The 16,432-nt window shown below is 38.9% G+C and overlaps 1 protein-coding gene across 3 annotated transcripts in view; it reads left to right on the top strand.

The window, feature by feature from the left end:
• dlg2 (discs, large homolog 2 (Drosophila)) overlaps nt 1–16,432 on the top strand; it is a 567,102-nt gene that overhangs the window by 266,575 nt on the left and 284,095 nt on the right. For all 3 annotated transcript variants that reach the window (XM_052026014.1, XM_052026016.1, XM_052026015.1), the window contains exons 12-13: nt 4,220–4,356; nt 5,270–5,414. In XM_052026014.1, coding sequence (XP_051881974.1) covers nt 4,220–4,356; nt 5,270–5,414 — 282 coding nt within the window. The remainder of the gene's footprint in view (nt 1–4,219; nt 4,357–5,269; nt 5,415–16,432) is intronic.

The following is a 16,432-nucleotide window of genomic DNA, read 5'->3' as shown; positions in this document are numbered from 1 at the left end:
CCAGAAATAGTTAGGTTATGTCCACTCAAATAGGTGAATTTTTAGTAGCATAATAAGTCATTACAGTTATTACAACTTAACACGTTAAGTCTTACCATTATTATTAATGCAAAACCTATGCCAATTTTCTTACACCATAGAATTAGTAATTTAACAACGATATTTGTTCAAATGTATGATCATGTTTCATCTCCTTTTGATTCACTCTCTTTTTCAAGTAGAGTTTAATGAAAAAGTGCATCAGAACTTCTTACTGACAGCTTAAAAAATCCATTAAGATCACCTTAACTAATTGAAGTACAAATTCTGTGTGAATAACCTATGTGAAAATTGTGGTTTGCACTTATCATAGCTACTGTGAAAGTTGAATTGGGAAGAACAAAATTCTAATTTTTGGATGTGCCTTCGTACCTTAGCTTCTCAGTCCTTCCCTAACCTCCGCCATTTGCTCAGGTTATACTGGAATGTGCAAATGTTTTGTGCCTTATTTGATACCATGTGAATTTCAAATCCCATATACCAGCCATCATCAAGATGGGTGACTTCCACGTCCATAGCATACCGCATTCTGTTCCTATATATAGTGTAGCTCTTGCTGTGTATTTTTCCAGCTCTTTAATGCCTTGTTTGACATCTTCAGTTCTTTGTAAACTTCAACTTGACTAAAACTCAACCAGTTAAATCTCACACTGCATTAAATATCATTTACCCACTGCCCTTATGGTCACTGACCTACACAGGGTCCTGTTTCTCAAGCACACTCAGATTCAAATCTTTTTCCTTGGATTTCAACATCAGATGGCGATGTTTCAGCTACGTTTCAGCCTTAAATAATCTAGTTCACCTTTTGAACTTCTGGCTTTACTTTTGTTCTCTCCTTCCATTTGTCTGTATCCTTGACTCCATCACAGAATGTTCTATCTATCATAACCACAGCACCACATGAGTCAAGTTCAAGTTTGTTGTCATGGGCATGCATACATAGGGTATAAATGTCATGAAAATTAACCTTTTTGCAGCAGCAGCACAGTACATTACAAGCATGACAAACATAAGTTAACATAAGCAAATGATAAATTATAGATAACTTACATGACAAAATAAACATAATGATATTAGTGCAAGTTGAAGTCCAGGGAGAACTTGTAAAGGCTATCCAATGGTTGGAAAACAATGACCAAATCCCTATTAAAGTATAAAACATAGTGAGAAAGTACTTCTGGCATGAATTTATGTCCTCATCTCCCTCATCTGGGGAGAAGAGATCATACCATGGGATCTTAAAAATACTATGGTGATGACCAGCTTCAAGAAGGGAGACAAATCCATTTGTTGTAATTACACTGCTTCCTGTCGTCATCGCAAGGATCCTCCTCCTCCCAGTAGCCCTAGAGCTTCTTCCAGAGTATAAAGTGGATTCCACACAACAAAAAGGCATGAAGGACATGATGTTTAGCATGCAACAAATTCAAGGAAAATTCAGGGAACAGCATTAATCTCTGCCAATGATATTTATGAATGTGACACATTGTCCACCGAGCTGGGTTATGGAGGACCTTTTACAAATTTGTCTTTCATCAATGTTGTGTCACCTTTTTTCATCTCCTCTATGATGTGAAAACTGTGATCCTAACCACGGATCCACCATAGACCCAATCCCAATACATTCTGGAGTCAATGGAGTAAGGTCTTGTCATGAGACTGACTCTCTTCCCAATTTTTGTGCTGAAATGCTTTGCATCCAATAAGTTCCCAGCACAAGTGGTTTATCTGCAGGATGAGAAAGAAATTGTTTAAGTTTGGTCACTTCCACTGCAGAAGAAATATCACCTCAAATTCATTTATAATATGTATGTCAGTGTACATAATAGTGCTTGGAGGCCAAGTTCCATCTCATCACCGATTTCTTCAAAGAAGATAGAAGAATAGGCCACATAATCATGTGGAAGACAAGATCCTTAATTGAACAGCCTGCCACACTGTTCCCATATCACTGCCCCCAAACAATTAAGATGATGACAGACTTTGGCCAGTGTAGATCACTTCCTCAATCTTATAGACATCAGTAATGGAACTTACCTTGAAAACGAGGACCTCAAACCAAGCACCAAGCTCACGATCTTCTGATGAGCAGTGATTCTCCACCCTCATGTTTGCATCAGAATCATGGAGAACCTATGGTAGGCACCACAAATTATTAACGATATCTCCACAAAATCCTCTAAATCCATTGGAGGGTTAGATGAACCAATGTCTGTATCCTCTTCCAGGACATTAACCTCAATATCAAGGCTCTAACCACATTTGACTAATTCTAATGGGACGGCCACATTGTTTACGTGCTTGACATCAGACTCCTGCTCCAAGCTCTGTCACAACAAGTAATTTACAGAAGGATAGAAAAAAAAACATTTCAATGATATAGTATACAACATGAAAAAATGTAACATCATCACTGACTTATGGGAAAATCCAGGTCTAGGACTGCTCAGACTGACAAAGAACCACATGGGAAGGCACTCAGCACTCTGAGCCTCTGTTACAGGAGCATGTGGAGGCCAAGCACAAAGAACAGAAGGAACTGCATTCCACTCACCCACCCCTTCAAGCTTCACTTGCCCCACTTATGGTGGACTCTGCCCATCCTAATTTGGACTTATCAAAACCTACAGCACCTAAGTGGAAGCAAGTCATCCGGGGGCTCAAGGGCTCACCTAAGAAGAAGAAGAAGGAAAACGCTTCATTGATGACAAACATTTAGTTATATTTATATTTCTATTTTTTTTTTAACTTGGTTGTAAACTTGACTCTAATTCTCTCTCCCCCTTTTCAAACATCCACAAAATCTTTTGAACAGACGTTCAGTCACTTCTCCGAGTTTCTACTTCATAGTTCAACATCTGACCTTCTGTCCCCTATATCCATGTTTTTTCTCCTTTCCTGTCTTTAAAGCAGCTTGTACTACAATGTTGCAGTTGCCATCTAAGTGTTTCTCGTTATTGAGGAGTTCCTTCATGTAAATATTCCATTTTGTAATCAAGTTACCAAATAGCATGGTTACATTAATCTTGCAACATCACAGTAATCTACACTTCTTTCAAATATGTCGAAAACAGAATTTATGGATTTGCAAAATGCAAAAGGAAAACATTTTCGTGTGATCAAGGTAGAATATATATTTTAAGCGCATAGTAAAGGATTCAACAAAATTGTACTGAGAGTTGCTTCCACCACTTCCCTTGGCAGCCTGTTCTAGGCACCTTCTACACAAAATGGTAGGTGCCCAGAACATGCTGCCAAGGGAAGTGGTGGAAGCAAATACAATAGGAACATTTAAGAGGCATTTAGACAGGGACATGAAATGCAGGGAGTGGGGTGATGTAGACCACATGCAGGCAGATGGGAGTAGTTCGGATTGGCATCATGGTCAGCATAAACATCCTGGGTCAAAGGGCCTGTTCCTATGCTGTGCTATGCTGTACTATTCTATTAAGATATTGTTGAAAGAAATCTCTGGATAGTGTTAATGTAGTAGTTCATTAAATACTGTAATATGGGGGGTGCAGCCTCAGTGGCCGAAGGGCCTCTTTCTGTGATGTATTGCTCTATGAACCTATAATTGTGTCACTCAATTAATAATCCAGTGGAACTCCACCTGTCTTCACAGATGCGGCCTGACCTGTTGAGTATGCCCAGCATTTCTGGTTTCATTTTGAGTTCAATATTGAGTCTTGGAGGGATACAAGATGGAAGCAGGCCTTTCAGCCCTCTGAGTCCATGCTGACCATCAACCATCCATTTACACTAATCCTACATTAATCTCATATTTTATACTCCCCACATTCTCATCAACTCCCCCAGATTCTACCACTCACCTACACACTAGGGGCAAATTACAGTGGCCAACTAACCTACCAAACTGCATGTCTATAGGATTTTTTGAGGAAACTGGAGCAACTGGAGAAAACCCCACATGATCACAGGAGAACATGCAAACTTCACGTAGACAGGACCCAAAGTTAGGATTGAACCCAAGTGTCTGCCACTGTTAGACAGTGACTCTACTAGCTGCACCACTGTGTTGTCCAATCTGATGTAATTTGCTTTTATAGTAACCCTGAGGTATTGACAAAGAATTTGGAAAATTATCATAACATACTTCAGGAAACTGCTTATATTAAGTGAATTTTATATATTAAATAGTATTTTTTTATAATAGGATTAGGATTTAGTATTGCTGGTGGCGTGGGTAACCAGCATATCCCTGGTGATAACAGTATATATGTCACAAAAATAATTGATGGAGGAGCTGCACAGAGAGATGGAACGTTACAAATTGGTGACCGACTTCTTATGGTAAGAAATCTTGGAGTTAATTGTATGTTGTAGTGCTTTAAACTTTGTGTAGAATTACATAGGAAACAAAGATGCCCAAATGCAATTTTGCATTTTGTGTTCCAGCTGTAGCAAGATTAGAAGGTCTCGGGAGATTTTTTTTTCTGTTTTCTTCCTTCTCTCACTAAGGTTCAGCTTCGTGTTAAAAAGAGAAATAACTTACATTTATAAATTATCTTTCAATCTTCAGGAATTACTAAATCATTTCACAGTCAAATCAGCTGCCTATTAGCACTCAGTACACCACAATTGCAAAGGGACAAATGAACAAAGGATATGTTTTGGTGCTTTTAGCTGAGATAGAATTTTTGTGCAAGTTTGCAGTATTATTTCATGATTGTTCTCAGTTTTTCAGTAACTTGTGCAAATGGCCAAGATGGCAATGCTGGTTGGTTATACAACAAGGTATCAAAACTGGGTATTGCTTGCACTGAAACAACATCTGCAAATACACCTCCCGGTAGGCAGTGGATTCTGCTATTGCAGAATGGAAAGCCAAACAGATTTTTTTCCTTGCTAATACAAGTTTTACAATGACTCCCCTTTCACCTATGACTGGAATCAGCATTGTGTTTATGATTCAATACAACACTTTGTGTTCTGTTTGCCAACTATCTATTTAGTAGAGCTCTGAATGTGGGATGTATTCCAGCAACTTTTTTTTCCAATTAATGTGAAGCATAATACTGTGGTTTTATTATCTTGCATATGTTTTTTTTTAATGTTGTTTTATTTGTTAGTGTCTTTTTGTAAACACAGCACAGCATGGCATCAACACAACATCAAATAATTGTTGCACATAGAAATAGAAAAAATAATTAATATAATATACATTTTGATTATATCTCTAGAAGTGGTTGTTTTTTATTGTAAGGTGAATAATTACAGTTTGGAAGAGATAGCACATGAAGAGGCTGTAACAATACTGAAAAATACAGCAGATGTGGTCTACCTTAAAGTTGGAAAACCTACTACTGTTTACATAAATGATCCTTATGGACCTCCTGAAACCACACACTGTAAGTGATGTTTTTTTTAACCATTTTTAAATCAAAAATTTATGTTTTCACTTTATTTATATTTAACATTTGCAAATAATAATTCTGTTCCTAGCAAAAATAACCAACTGTCTTTCCACAGAATTGTCATTGAAATGATACTTTTTCACATAATATATCAAGATATAACATTTGAAACTCCATTTTAAAAATATGTAATTCCAATGTACCATTTCTCTTCCTAACTGCTTGCTTTACCTGCATGTTTACTTTCTACATCTCATGTACCAGTACACTAAGACCCCCAAATGCCAACATAACATAAACAAAATGGCTTTCCATTTATTCTAATGAAATAAATAACCTTCTTTCCACATTATCTCCGTCTGTCAGTTTTCTTCCCATTCACTAACTTGTGTACAGATTCTCTACTTCCTCCTTGCATCAACTTTCTAATGTATCTTTGTTTCAAGAACATGTCCACATCTGTTAGGTATGTGGAATTAGGGTTGGAAGGTAAGAACATTTGGAAGAGGCACTAACTTATTGATTGTTAAAGCTTCAAAGCGTGGCCGCCTGCTTGCTCATGACCTCAGCCTTTCACCGCACTACTGGGAGCTTGGAATCTCCCTGCCCTTTTGTGGATGGCTTCTGCTACCAGTGATCCAAACTGCACTGAGGTCATTCAGTACCACTGGACTGTTGAACAGGGGAAGTCCTTGTCTAAATGAGACCCTGAGAAGAAACAGGATCTTTGGCTCAGCCTAGGGCTTGGTAGGAATGCAGTTGGAGTAGGGAGAGGGGAGGTGTAGAAAAACTTTGATAACAAAAGTTAAATATTCCAAAGTTGTTTCAATTAGATGACATATCATTAAAACTGTTATATTGAAAGGGCATCAATCTGAAAAGTGTTTCCTAAAACTTTACAACATTTACCTGAGAACAGCTCATAGCAGCAGCATTCTGTCCTATGCCATATTTTGCCCTGTTTTGAGGTAAAGGTGATATCAACATGGACAATGAAAAAAATTTGACTCCAATGTCTTCTATATAAATTTGTCTGTCTGCTAAATAGAGGTCTGCCTCAAAAATCAGAATGTCTGGAATTCTGTCTCACACTGTACTTTAGAGGTTAAACTTGGAACAGTTTACTAGTCAAGGTAACTAACTAGGTTATCATGGGGTGATGAGACAAATCACTCTGAGTTTTGGTGCTTGCCTTATCATTAGCAAGGGGGCATTGTACACTTGTTCAGCACAGTTGGTTTCACACACACAAGTTATGAGCATCCAGCTGAATGCATCTATATGCATCATATCTAGAATTCTCAACTTCATCTCCTTGGTTTCCTGATCCTGTTCAGTTTACTTCCCTAAACATCCTTTGAGAATTAATAATGTGCAAGCTGATTGAGAATGTCTTTAGCACACTTGTGGATAGGTGAGACAAAGATACAAAAGGTTTTGGATAGAATATCATATTGAGATTGATTTATATAAATTAGCAATTCATAGTAATAATTCTTATCCTTTCATGTCATTATTTTGTGAAGTTTTTAAATTTGTCACCATACAATTGATACAATCCTGTTGCCCTGGAAAGAGTGAAAGAGAATTCAAGTGATGGGCTTTGCTTGTGAAATTGAAATATGGGTTACCTTTAGAATGCATTATCAGCACATGTGAAAGCCATTTATGTTATCTTCTACATGCACTGATGAGAGTAATATGACCCTCCAGTGGAAGGGACTGCCAGATTCCTTATGTGGTTCAGCAAGGTTAGTGAAGCTTTTCTAAGCGCTGTGTATTGCTGCTGTTATTTTCAGATCAGAAATTGGTGAAAGCAGGCAGGGTATTCTGGCCCTTTCTTTCCATTTAAGTTATTCATATAAATTGCAAGTAGCTGAGGGAATAATAATGATCTCTGCTACCTTATTAGTAACAGTCTGCCATTCTAAGTCACATTGATTCTTATTCCATCTTTAGACCAATGTTTTTCCTTAAATGCTAATATACCATCAACTTTGTAAATCTTTATTTTTGTTTCTCAACCTTATCAAAACTTTTTTTTGAAAAAATGATCATCTTGTATCAGCTTGTTTTGTTGACTCTGCTAATTTATAATGTTCTAAAGCATGCTGTTACCACAGCCTTAACAATTATTGCATTATTTATTTGTCAAGCTTCAAGTTCCTATTTTCCCCCACTCCTTTCTGACAATATTAATCTATTATCTTTCAATTACCTCAGTCTGTTCTAGAATTTATTGAATTTTGAAACAACGTCCCCCGTTTCTGCAGCATCTCCTTTAAAATTAGGAGATGTTTGGTTTATAGTGCCTGTATTCTAGTACTTATCCTTTAGCAATATTAATTACTTTTAAATTCCTCACTGCTACTGGATCCCTAGTTTCCCTATTATTACCACTGTGCTTATTATGTATTATAGTGAAAACAAAGGCAAAATATTTATTTAAGACAGCAGCCTTTCCTTTATTCCCATTGTAATTTCTTCTGTTTTTACCTCTTAAGAGACCCACATTTATTTTTGCTGTACTTTTAATTAACTTTGTTGTTGAAGCCCTTTAAAAATCCTTGCCAATTTACTCTCATTTCTACCTTCTCCATTTTGTCATGTTTTTTTAGTCAGTCAGTGCTGGTTCCTGGAACTCTCCGTCCTTAGGCATTCTACTCCTCAAGGCAACATTATAAGACATTTCTTTTAACCTAAGCTCCTAAGCTGCACACAGGGGAATCACTTTTCTCATGGAGTTTCTTTTTGTTTTTTCTGGGGAATATGCATTCATTGAGGATTATGAAATATTAATTTTATTCTGCTGTTTATTTACTAACGTACTTTTGATCCTCCATACTCTATTTTCCCATCATACCTATGGAGTTTGCTTTATTTAAGTTCAAGGACTTACATTTCCAACTGAATTGTGTCCCAATCTAACTTAGTAGAAAATTCTATCACATTGTGATCTCTTCTATGAGATCGCTATTAAAGCCTATTTTATGACATATGATCATTTCAAAAATATCAGTCTCCAGGTTGATTTTTGTTGGTATTTGGCATGTTCACCTCTGAAAAATTGTAGGAGGGGAAATGTCAATTAACAGATACAGGTATATGTTGATTACTAGAATACTATATTAAGCCTAGAACATTAGCAGCTCTTGTACTGAGCAATACTTTTCCACAATATTACCCAATACTTTAAAATCTATTCATTACATTATGGCCAAGACTTTCAATTACATTCACAATGGTAATAATAATTTCAACAAGATCACATTTTTGTACGCCATAAAGTATAAAGTCTTTACAAAGCTTGCCCAGAAATTTGCAGCATTCCTCTACTAAAAGGATGGTCACACTATTCAGTAAAATTATACTATTACAGAAATTGCCTAAGTAATTGTTTAACTTGATGTTTATCTGACCTTTCTGTGCAGAGGGATGTGCCCATCCTCCCTTAGTACCTCCACACTGCATACTATTTCACAAGTTCAACATTAACCTCATGAAGTATTATGGGAATATAGCGTTTATGAAGTAGGCATAATAATTGGCAACATTTCTGTGCTATTGGATTGAAAAGCAGCAAAGATGTTAATTTGCAATGAATCTCAATGGTGCAAAAACTCAAATAGGAATTTAAGTTTAATACATTGGTTTCTGAAAAGGGATCATCCTGAACATTGCAATGACACTGCAGTTTATCATTTTTTTATTTAAAGATTGTTTATTTTAATATATATATATATTGCATATCTCTCCTTTTTACTCTCAACTGTTAACTCAGTTCATACTGATTTAGTCTTGAGTTTTTAAGACCCAATCAATTAAAATAAACTCTCATCTTGATAACCCTGGCAGATTTTTATTCCCCCATAATTTAATTGGATATTTACGTGTTAGTTCTTACCTGTGAAGCTATGATCGGCCAGTGGCACAGAGTTCACTATAGGGTTTGCCTGTCAGACTCATTTGGCAAATGACAGGCAAATATTGCCTTGGATGATCCATTCCAGTGCTTAATTTGTGGCCTAACTTGTGTTTTAAACTTTGTACTCTATGCCTTTATTTATGAATCCTCTGGTCTAATATTCCTTATAAATTACTTTTTCATAATGTCCTGCCATTTCAAAGATTTTTGTGCTAATGCACTCATATCCTTCTGTTTCTACACACTCCTTAGAAGGTGTAGAAACAGAAGGATCTGGGTGTACATGTCTTCGTCTGGATTTTCTTTCCTATTCTTTCTGCCAAAGTGTATCATTTCACAAATAAGTATTAAACTTCATCTGCCACTTTTCTGCCAAATTGGACAGACTAACTATTTGCTATTGCCACTGTTCTCATGATTTAGCACATATCCCAGTATCTTAACATTCACAGATTTGAATTGTTACTTTGAGCAATCCATATCTAAGTAAGTAATGTAGAAACAGTTCCAACAGTGACACCGATCTGAAAACAAAACATTTATCACAATCCTCTTTTCTGCCTTTAAACTGGTTTCTATACTCTTTCTTTCATTTGATAGGTCTCAAACATCACTCTTTTATGTGAAATCTTATCAATGTCTTCTGAAATCCACATCAATGACATCTATACATTGCTTACATCAACCTTCTCTGTTATCTCTGTCACCATTCATAAGGCAGAAATTTGCATTTATTTTACAAAGCAGAGAAATACGCAGAAGTAAAGGGACTTGGTTAATATAAGATTGAAAAAGATAGATCATTCATAGACTTTGGAAAAGCAAAGGAAGGATGAAGATAGGTGTAACACACAAAGCACTGGAGGAACTCAGCAGGTCAGGCAGCATCTATGAAGAGAAATGGACAGTTGCCCTTTCAGGCCGGAAAACCTTATCAGAACTGGAAAGAAAGAAGGGAGATAGTCTGTATAAAAGGTTGGGGGAAGGGGTGGAGCAAGAGCTGGCGGGTGATAGGTGGATCCATGTGAGGGGCGTGATAAGCAGGTGGGGGAGGGGGAGAGTGGGAATGATGTAAGAAGCTGGGAGGTGATAGGTGGAAGTGAGAATGGGCTGAAGAGGATGGAATCTGATAATAAGGGGACAGTGGACCATAGAATAAAGGGAAGGAGGTGAGGAGAGGAACCAGTGGGAGGAATATGTGGGTGATGGACAGATGCAGAGGGATGGAAGAGAGTAAGGAGATGGGGTGATGGCAACTGGTGGGATCAAGGAAAAAGGGACAGAGGGGAGTTGTTACTGGAAGTTAGAGAAATCGATGTTCATGCAGTCAGGTTGGAGACTACCAAGATGGAATATGAGGTGCTGCTCCTCTAATCTGCATCTAGCCTCAATTTGGCAGCAGAGGGGGCAGTGGACTGACATGTCAGTGTGGGAATGGGAAGTGGAATTAAAATGCCTGGCCACCAGGAGATCCTGACTGGTACAGCGGATGGAGAAAAGGTGCTCATTGACGTGATCCCCCAATCTGCATCGGGTCTCACAATGTAGAGGACGTCGCACTGGGAGCACCAGATGCAATAAATGACACCAATGAGTTCACATGTGAAGGACTGCCTCACCTGGAAGGACTGTTTAGGGCCCTGAATGGTGGGGAGGGAGGTGTCGGGGCAAGAATAACACTTGGCACTGTTACAGGGATAGGTGCCCAGAGGGGGATCGGTGGGGAGAGATGAGCAGAGAAGGGAGTCACAGAGAGAACGATCCCTGCAGAAAGTGGAGACAGGAGGGGAGGGGGAAGATGTGCCTGGTGGTGGGATCCCGTTGGAGATGGTGGAAGTTATGGAGAATGGTTTGTTGGATGCAGAGGCTCATGGGGTGGTAGGTGAGGACGAGGGGAATTCTGTCCCTATTATGTCTGGGGGAGGATGGGGCAAGGGCAGATGTACAGGAAATAAAGGAGATGCCGGTGAGGGCTGCATTAATAGCAGTGGGGGTTCCCCGTTTTCTGAAAAAGGAGGATATTTTGGATGTCCTGGTGTGGAAAGCCTCATCACAAGAACAGATGCGGCACAGACGGAGGAACTGAGAAAAGGAATTGTGTCTTTGCAAGTGGACAAGGTGGGAAGGGGTGTACTCAAAGTAACTGTAGGAGCCATTGGGTTTGTAGAAGATGTTAGTGGATAATCTGTTCCCGAGATTTAAACAGAAAGATCAAGAAAGGAGAGAGAGAGGTGTCTGAGATAGACCAACTGAATTCCTCACCTGCCTATCATCCCCTCACCTGGATCCACCTATCACCTGCCAGCTCTTGCTCCACCCTTTCCCCCCACCTTATTATACTGGCTAACTCCCCTCATCCTTTCCATTCCTGATGAAGGGTCTCGACCCAAAATGTCATCTGTCCATTTCCCCTCCATGGATGCTGCCTGACCTGCTGAGTTCCTCCAGTGCTTTGTATGTTGCTCAATATTCCAGCATCTGCAGTCTCTTGTATCTTGATGAAGATAGGTGTTAATGTTTAAGAACATTGCAGGAGATGGGTGAGATGCTTAATGAATGTTTCTCCTCTCTTTTTACCCTGGAGAAAGACAGGAAGATCTTGGAACTTGAAATAGTTAATGCAGCTGTCTTGAGGATAGTTTGCATTACAGCAGAGGAGGTGCTGGATATCTTAAAATGTATGAAGGCAGTTAAATCTCTGGGGATTGATCAGATTATATCCAATAACACTATAGGAAGTGACAGAAGAAATTGAGGGAGCCGTCGCTGAGCTATATGCATAATCTTTAGCCACGGCTGAAATGCCGTAAGACTGAAGGGTGGCTAATGTTGTACCATTATTTAAGAAGAGCTACAAAGGAAAGCCTGGGAACTATAGGCCCAGTAAGTCTAACATCTGTGGTAGGTAAGTTACTAGAGGGATTCTGAGGGATAAGATATACATACATTTGGAAAGACAGGGTTGACTTGGGATAGTCAGCATGGCTTTGTGTGTGGGAGGTCACATCTCATGAATTTGACTACGTTTTCTGAAGAGGTAACCAAGAAGGTCAATGAAGGCAAGGTGGTAGATATGTTCAATTTGAACTTCAGTAAGGCCTTTGATAGGGTTCTGCATGAGAGGCTGCAATGTACAGTTAGATTGTGTGGAATCCAGGAGAGCTTTGCTAATTGGATACACAATTGGCTTGATGATAGGAAGCAAGAGGGTGATGGTGGAAAGTGTTTCTCCACTGGATTCTCATGACTAGTTGGTGTGCCTCAGGGGTCAGTGCTAGGCTCATTGCTATTGTCATCTATATCAATGATTTGGATGAGAATATACAAGACATGGTTAGTAAATTACAGATGACACTAAAATAGGTGGTGTCATGGACAGTGAAGATAGTTATTAGGAATTACAGAGTGATCTTGATCAGCTGGGTAAGTGGGCCAAGGAATGGCAATGGCATTTAATTCAGATAAGTGCAAGGTGTTGCATTTTGGGAAGATAAATCAGGGTAAGACTTTCACAGTAAATGGTAGGGCTCTGGGGAGTGTGGCTGAGCAGGGACCAAGGAGTACAAGTACATGGTTCACTGAAAGGGGTGTGAAAGGTAAACAGGGTAGTGAAGAAGCTTTCAGCATGCTGGCCTTCATCAGTCAGGGCATTGAGTATAGACGTGGGGATGTTATGTTGCAGTTGTGCAAGACATTGGTGAGGCCACATTTGGAATATTGTGTTTGACTTTGGGCACCCCTGATATAGGAAAGATGCCATGAAGTTGGAATGAGTGTAGAAATGATTAAGGACTGAGTTATAGAGAGAAATTGAGCAGGCTAAGAATTTATTCACTGGAGAGTAAGAGAATGAGGGGTAAACTTATAGAGGTGTATAAAATCATGAGGGGCATAGATAGGGGCCTTATGATTTTATACACCTCTATAAGATTACCTCTCATTCTTTTTCCCAGGACTGGGGAATCAAGAACTAGAGGGCACAGGTTTAAGGTGAGAGGGTAGAGGTTTAATAGGAACCTGAGGGGGCAACTGTTTTTTACCCAGAGGTTGATCCGTATATGGAATAAGCTGCCAGAGGAAGTTATTGAGGCAGGTACATGAACAACATTTAAAAGACACTTGGACAGATACATGGATAAGAAAGGTTTAGAGGGATATGGGCCAAACATGCGCAAATGGGACTAGCTTAGAGTGGAATCTTGGTCAGCATGGACCAGTTGGGCCAAAGGGCCTGTTTCTATCCTCTATGACTCTAACAAAAGGATCAACATTTGCTTATTTCCTGAGCAGATGTTAGTGCATAAGCATAATAACAGGCAGAGTACTTGATATTGCAAAGAAAAACAATTAAAAGGTGAATATTTGCTAAATAGGGTAGTGAAGGTTTATTAAGGGATCCATCCACTCTGTAGTACACACACATTTGAAAATTAAAGCACTTTGAAATGGAATTCTACTGAAGCTTTATTTTCTAATTTTTCCAATGTCAAGACTTTTAATGAGGAAATTGATCCCAAAACTGTCAACATTTATTATCTGTTACTTTGGAAATGGTGTCGGAATTTCCAAATTTAACCCAAGGGAGGCACCACTGCTGTTATTCGGGTCAAAAAGAAGGGCATGTATTTCAACAACTATTTCATAAAAGACAGCTAGGACTTTGTATTCCCCTTATGGTTCAACTTTGGAAAAATGTTCAATATATTTCATCCTTAATTAATTTACTAAAAATTGAGTTCACCATTTTTCAGTGTGTTACAGGGGTGGATGTGTAATGTTCTGACCCACAAAAAACCTGTTAAAAATGGTTAGGGTGATTTCCACTCAGAGTCATACTGAAAGGCTTTACCTTCTTGGGTTTCCTAAGGATGGCTGCCTGCAGAGATCCCAGCTGCCATGTCATTGCACAATGAAGAAAGGGAGTTTTCTTTTAGAACCTTAAGGAACCTTCCATCATGTGCAGTCATGGAACAACTGAGGAAAAGGTTGCTGTGAGGTGAGGGAAATGGCAGGAGAGTGCTTAACGTTCCTCTAGTGTGTCTGTCCATAGCAACCACCCTGTTCCCCCATGTCCCCAGCAACAGTTTGTATAGATTGGGTGACTGGATAAGTTAATGTCACTGTGAGGCATGGACTCATCATACTTGCAGAAGTCATGTTTGTGCAGTGAATTCTGCAGAATTAAGCTAAAAACAGTAGAAGAGCTGCTCTACATTCTGGAACACCATACATTGCTGATAGAAGTGTGCTGATGTATAAAATCTGAGACTGATGAAAAAATCTGAGCAATACATCAATGGAAGTCATATTTCCTTGCTGATCTGCTATGGAATTTGTTCTTTTTTGTGAGTTATAAACGTGTTTCTTTAACATTCTATTTTTGTTGGTAAAGATAGAAAAAGTGCTGTGCACTGAATAATGCCATTTTGATACTGGGCAGCCATCAGATGTGCTCTGGTGAATTGTCCCCAGAATTGCCTGGACCAATTTTTAATGATTGCTAATAAACTTGGAAACGATTACTAAATGGCCTTTTAAGTATAATTTGCACATAGAAACATGCGCAAATGGGCTGAAATCTGGAAAAATTCTCATGTTAAAATGTAAACTAATTGTTACTTGAAAATCACATTAATTAAGAGCCAAAACAGATCAATGTGATATGAGCCTTTACTTGATTAACTCAGGTTTTAATGCTACATCTGGAAAAATTTATGGTGGAGGACTTTAGAAAATTAAATAAGGATTCGTGAAAGGAAATTTTTTACCAATAGATCCATTCCTTCAGAAGATGCTATAAAGTTTGTCTTTTCATGGATACTACCAAACTTGCCCTTAGCCCAATTTATTTTAATACCAACCCAACCCAACCCAAAATCAATACATTTAGTCAGATTGCATCAGGCTTTGATCAGGTAATTTCAAATTCCAGAGATGACTTAGCCATGGTACATATTTTATGCAGACTTTCACTTATGTCCGATGTACATATTAATCCTGTTCAGTTCCTTTCTGCTCTGAATTGTCTCATAAACACTTCGTTCATAGGGAAATTACTTAAAGTCAAAATAAACATGTTATAGTATAGAAAAAGTTCAGAAGATTAGCTCCACTCCCGTGGGATGTTTATTGGAGATGTGATGGAACATTATGGCAAAAAGGGATGAGAAAAGCATCTGGGACATGAGGCATCCTTGTTTGACACCAGTCTTCCCCGAGAATGGTTCTGTTGTAGACCCTTTGGTAATCTCATGTGCCATTGTGGATCAAGTGTAGGATTGTGAGCTGCTGAATTTGAGGAGAATGTTCCACAGACTCTTCCAACTGATTGAGTCAAAGGCTGTTATGAAATAGAGAAAGGCCATGTTTAGTGGCTGGTGCTGCTTCCTGCGTTTTTCTTGGAGTTGTTGCATGGTGAGATCATATCCATGGTACTTCTGAATGGACAGAATCCATACTGTGATTCTGGGAGCAGCTCTTTGGCCACTGGGAGGAGGTAGCTGGAGGAGGACCTTGGTAATGACTTTCTCTGTAGTAGACAGCAGGAAAACTCCTCTGTAGTTACCAAAGTTGTACTTGGTCTCTTTTTTTTGAATATAGTTTATAATTACAGCATTTCTGAGGTTCTCTGGAATACCCCTCTCTCACCAGATGTGGGCATAAGATTGGGGATTTGTGGACTGGGACTCTTCACAGCGTGAGTTTTTAGGATCTCAGAGGCTGAGCTCCAAGCAAATGCCAATGCTTTCTCTGAAGAATATGACAGGATGGGCCTTAAACTCAACATCAGCAAGGCAAGTGTCTCCTACCAACCTGCCCTGACTACAATACACTCCCCTCTGACAATAAAGGTTTATGGCAAAACTCTAAAGAGATACGTGGGCCACATCCCATATTTAGAGAGCCATCTCTCGGTGAAGGCTGACTTTAATGCTGAAATTCCCCACTGCCTTCAGTGTGTTAGCACAGCCTTTGGTCCATGAGGAAAAAGGGAATTTGAAGATCAAGACCTCAGATCTGACAAAAAAACTCAAAGACTACTGGGGTACAGTGATTGCTGACTTCCTATATGCTTCTGGGGCATGGA

This window comes from Pristis pectinata, chromosome 11 (genome assembly GCF_009764475.1).
Source record: "Pristis pectinata isolate sPriPec2 chromosome 11, sPriPec2.1.pri, whole genome shotgun sequence".
Lineage (NCBI taxonomy): Eukaryota > Metazoa > Chordata > Chondrichthyes > Rhinopristiformes > Pristidae > Pristis > Pristis pectinata.
Note: the sequence above shows the minus strand (reverse complement) of the source record. Positions and strands in the feature narration are given on the sequence as shown.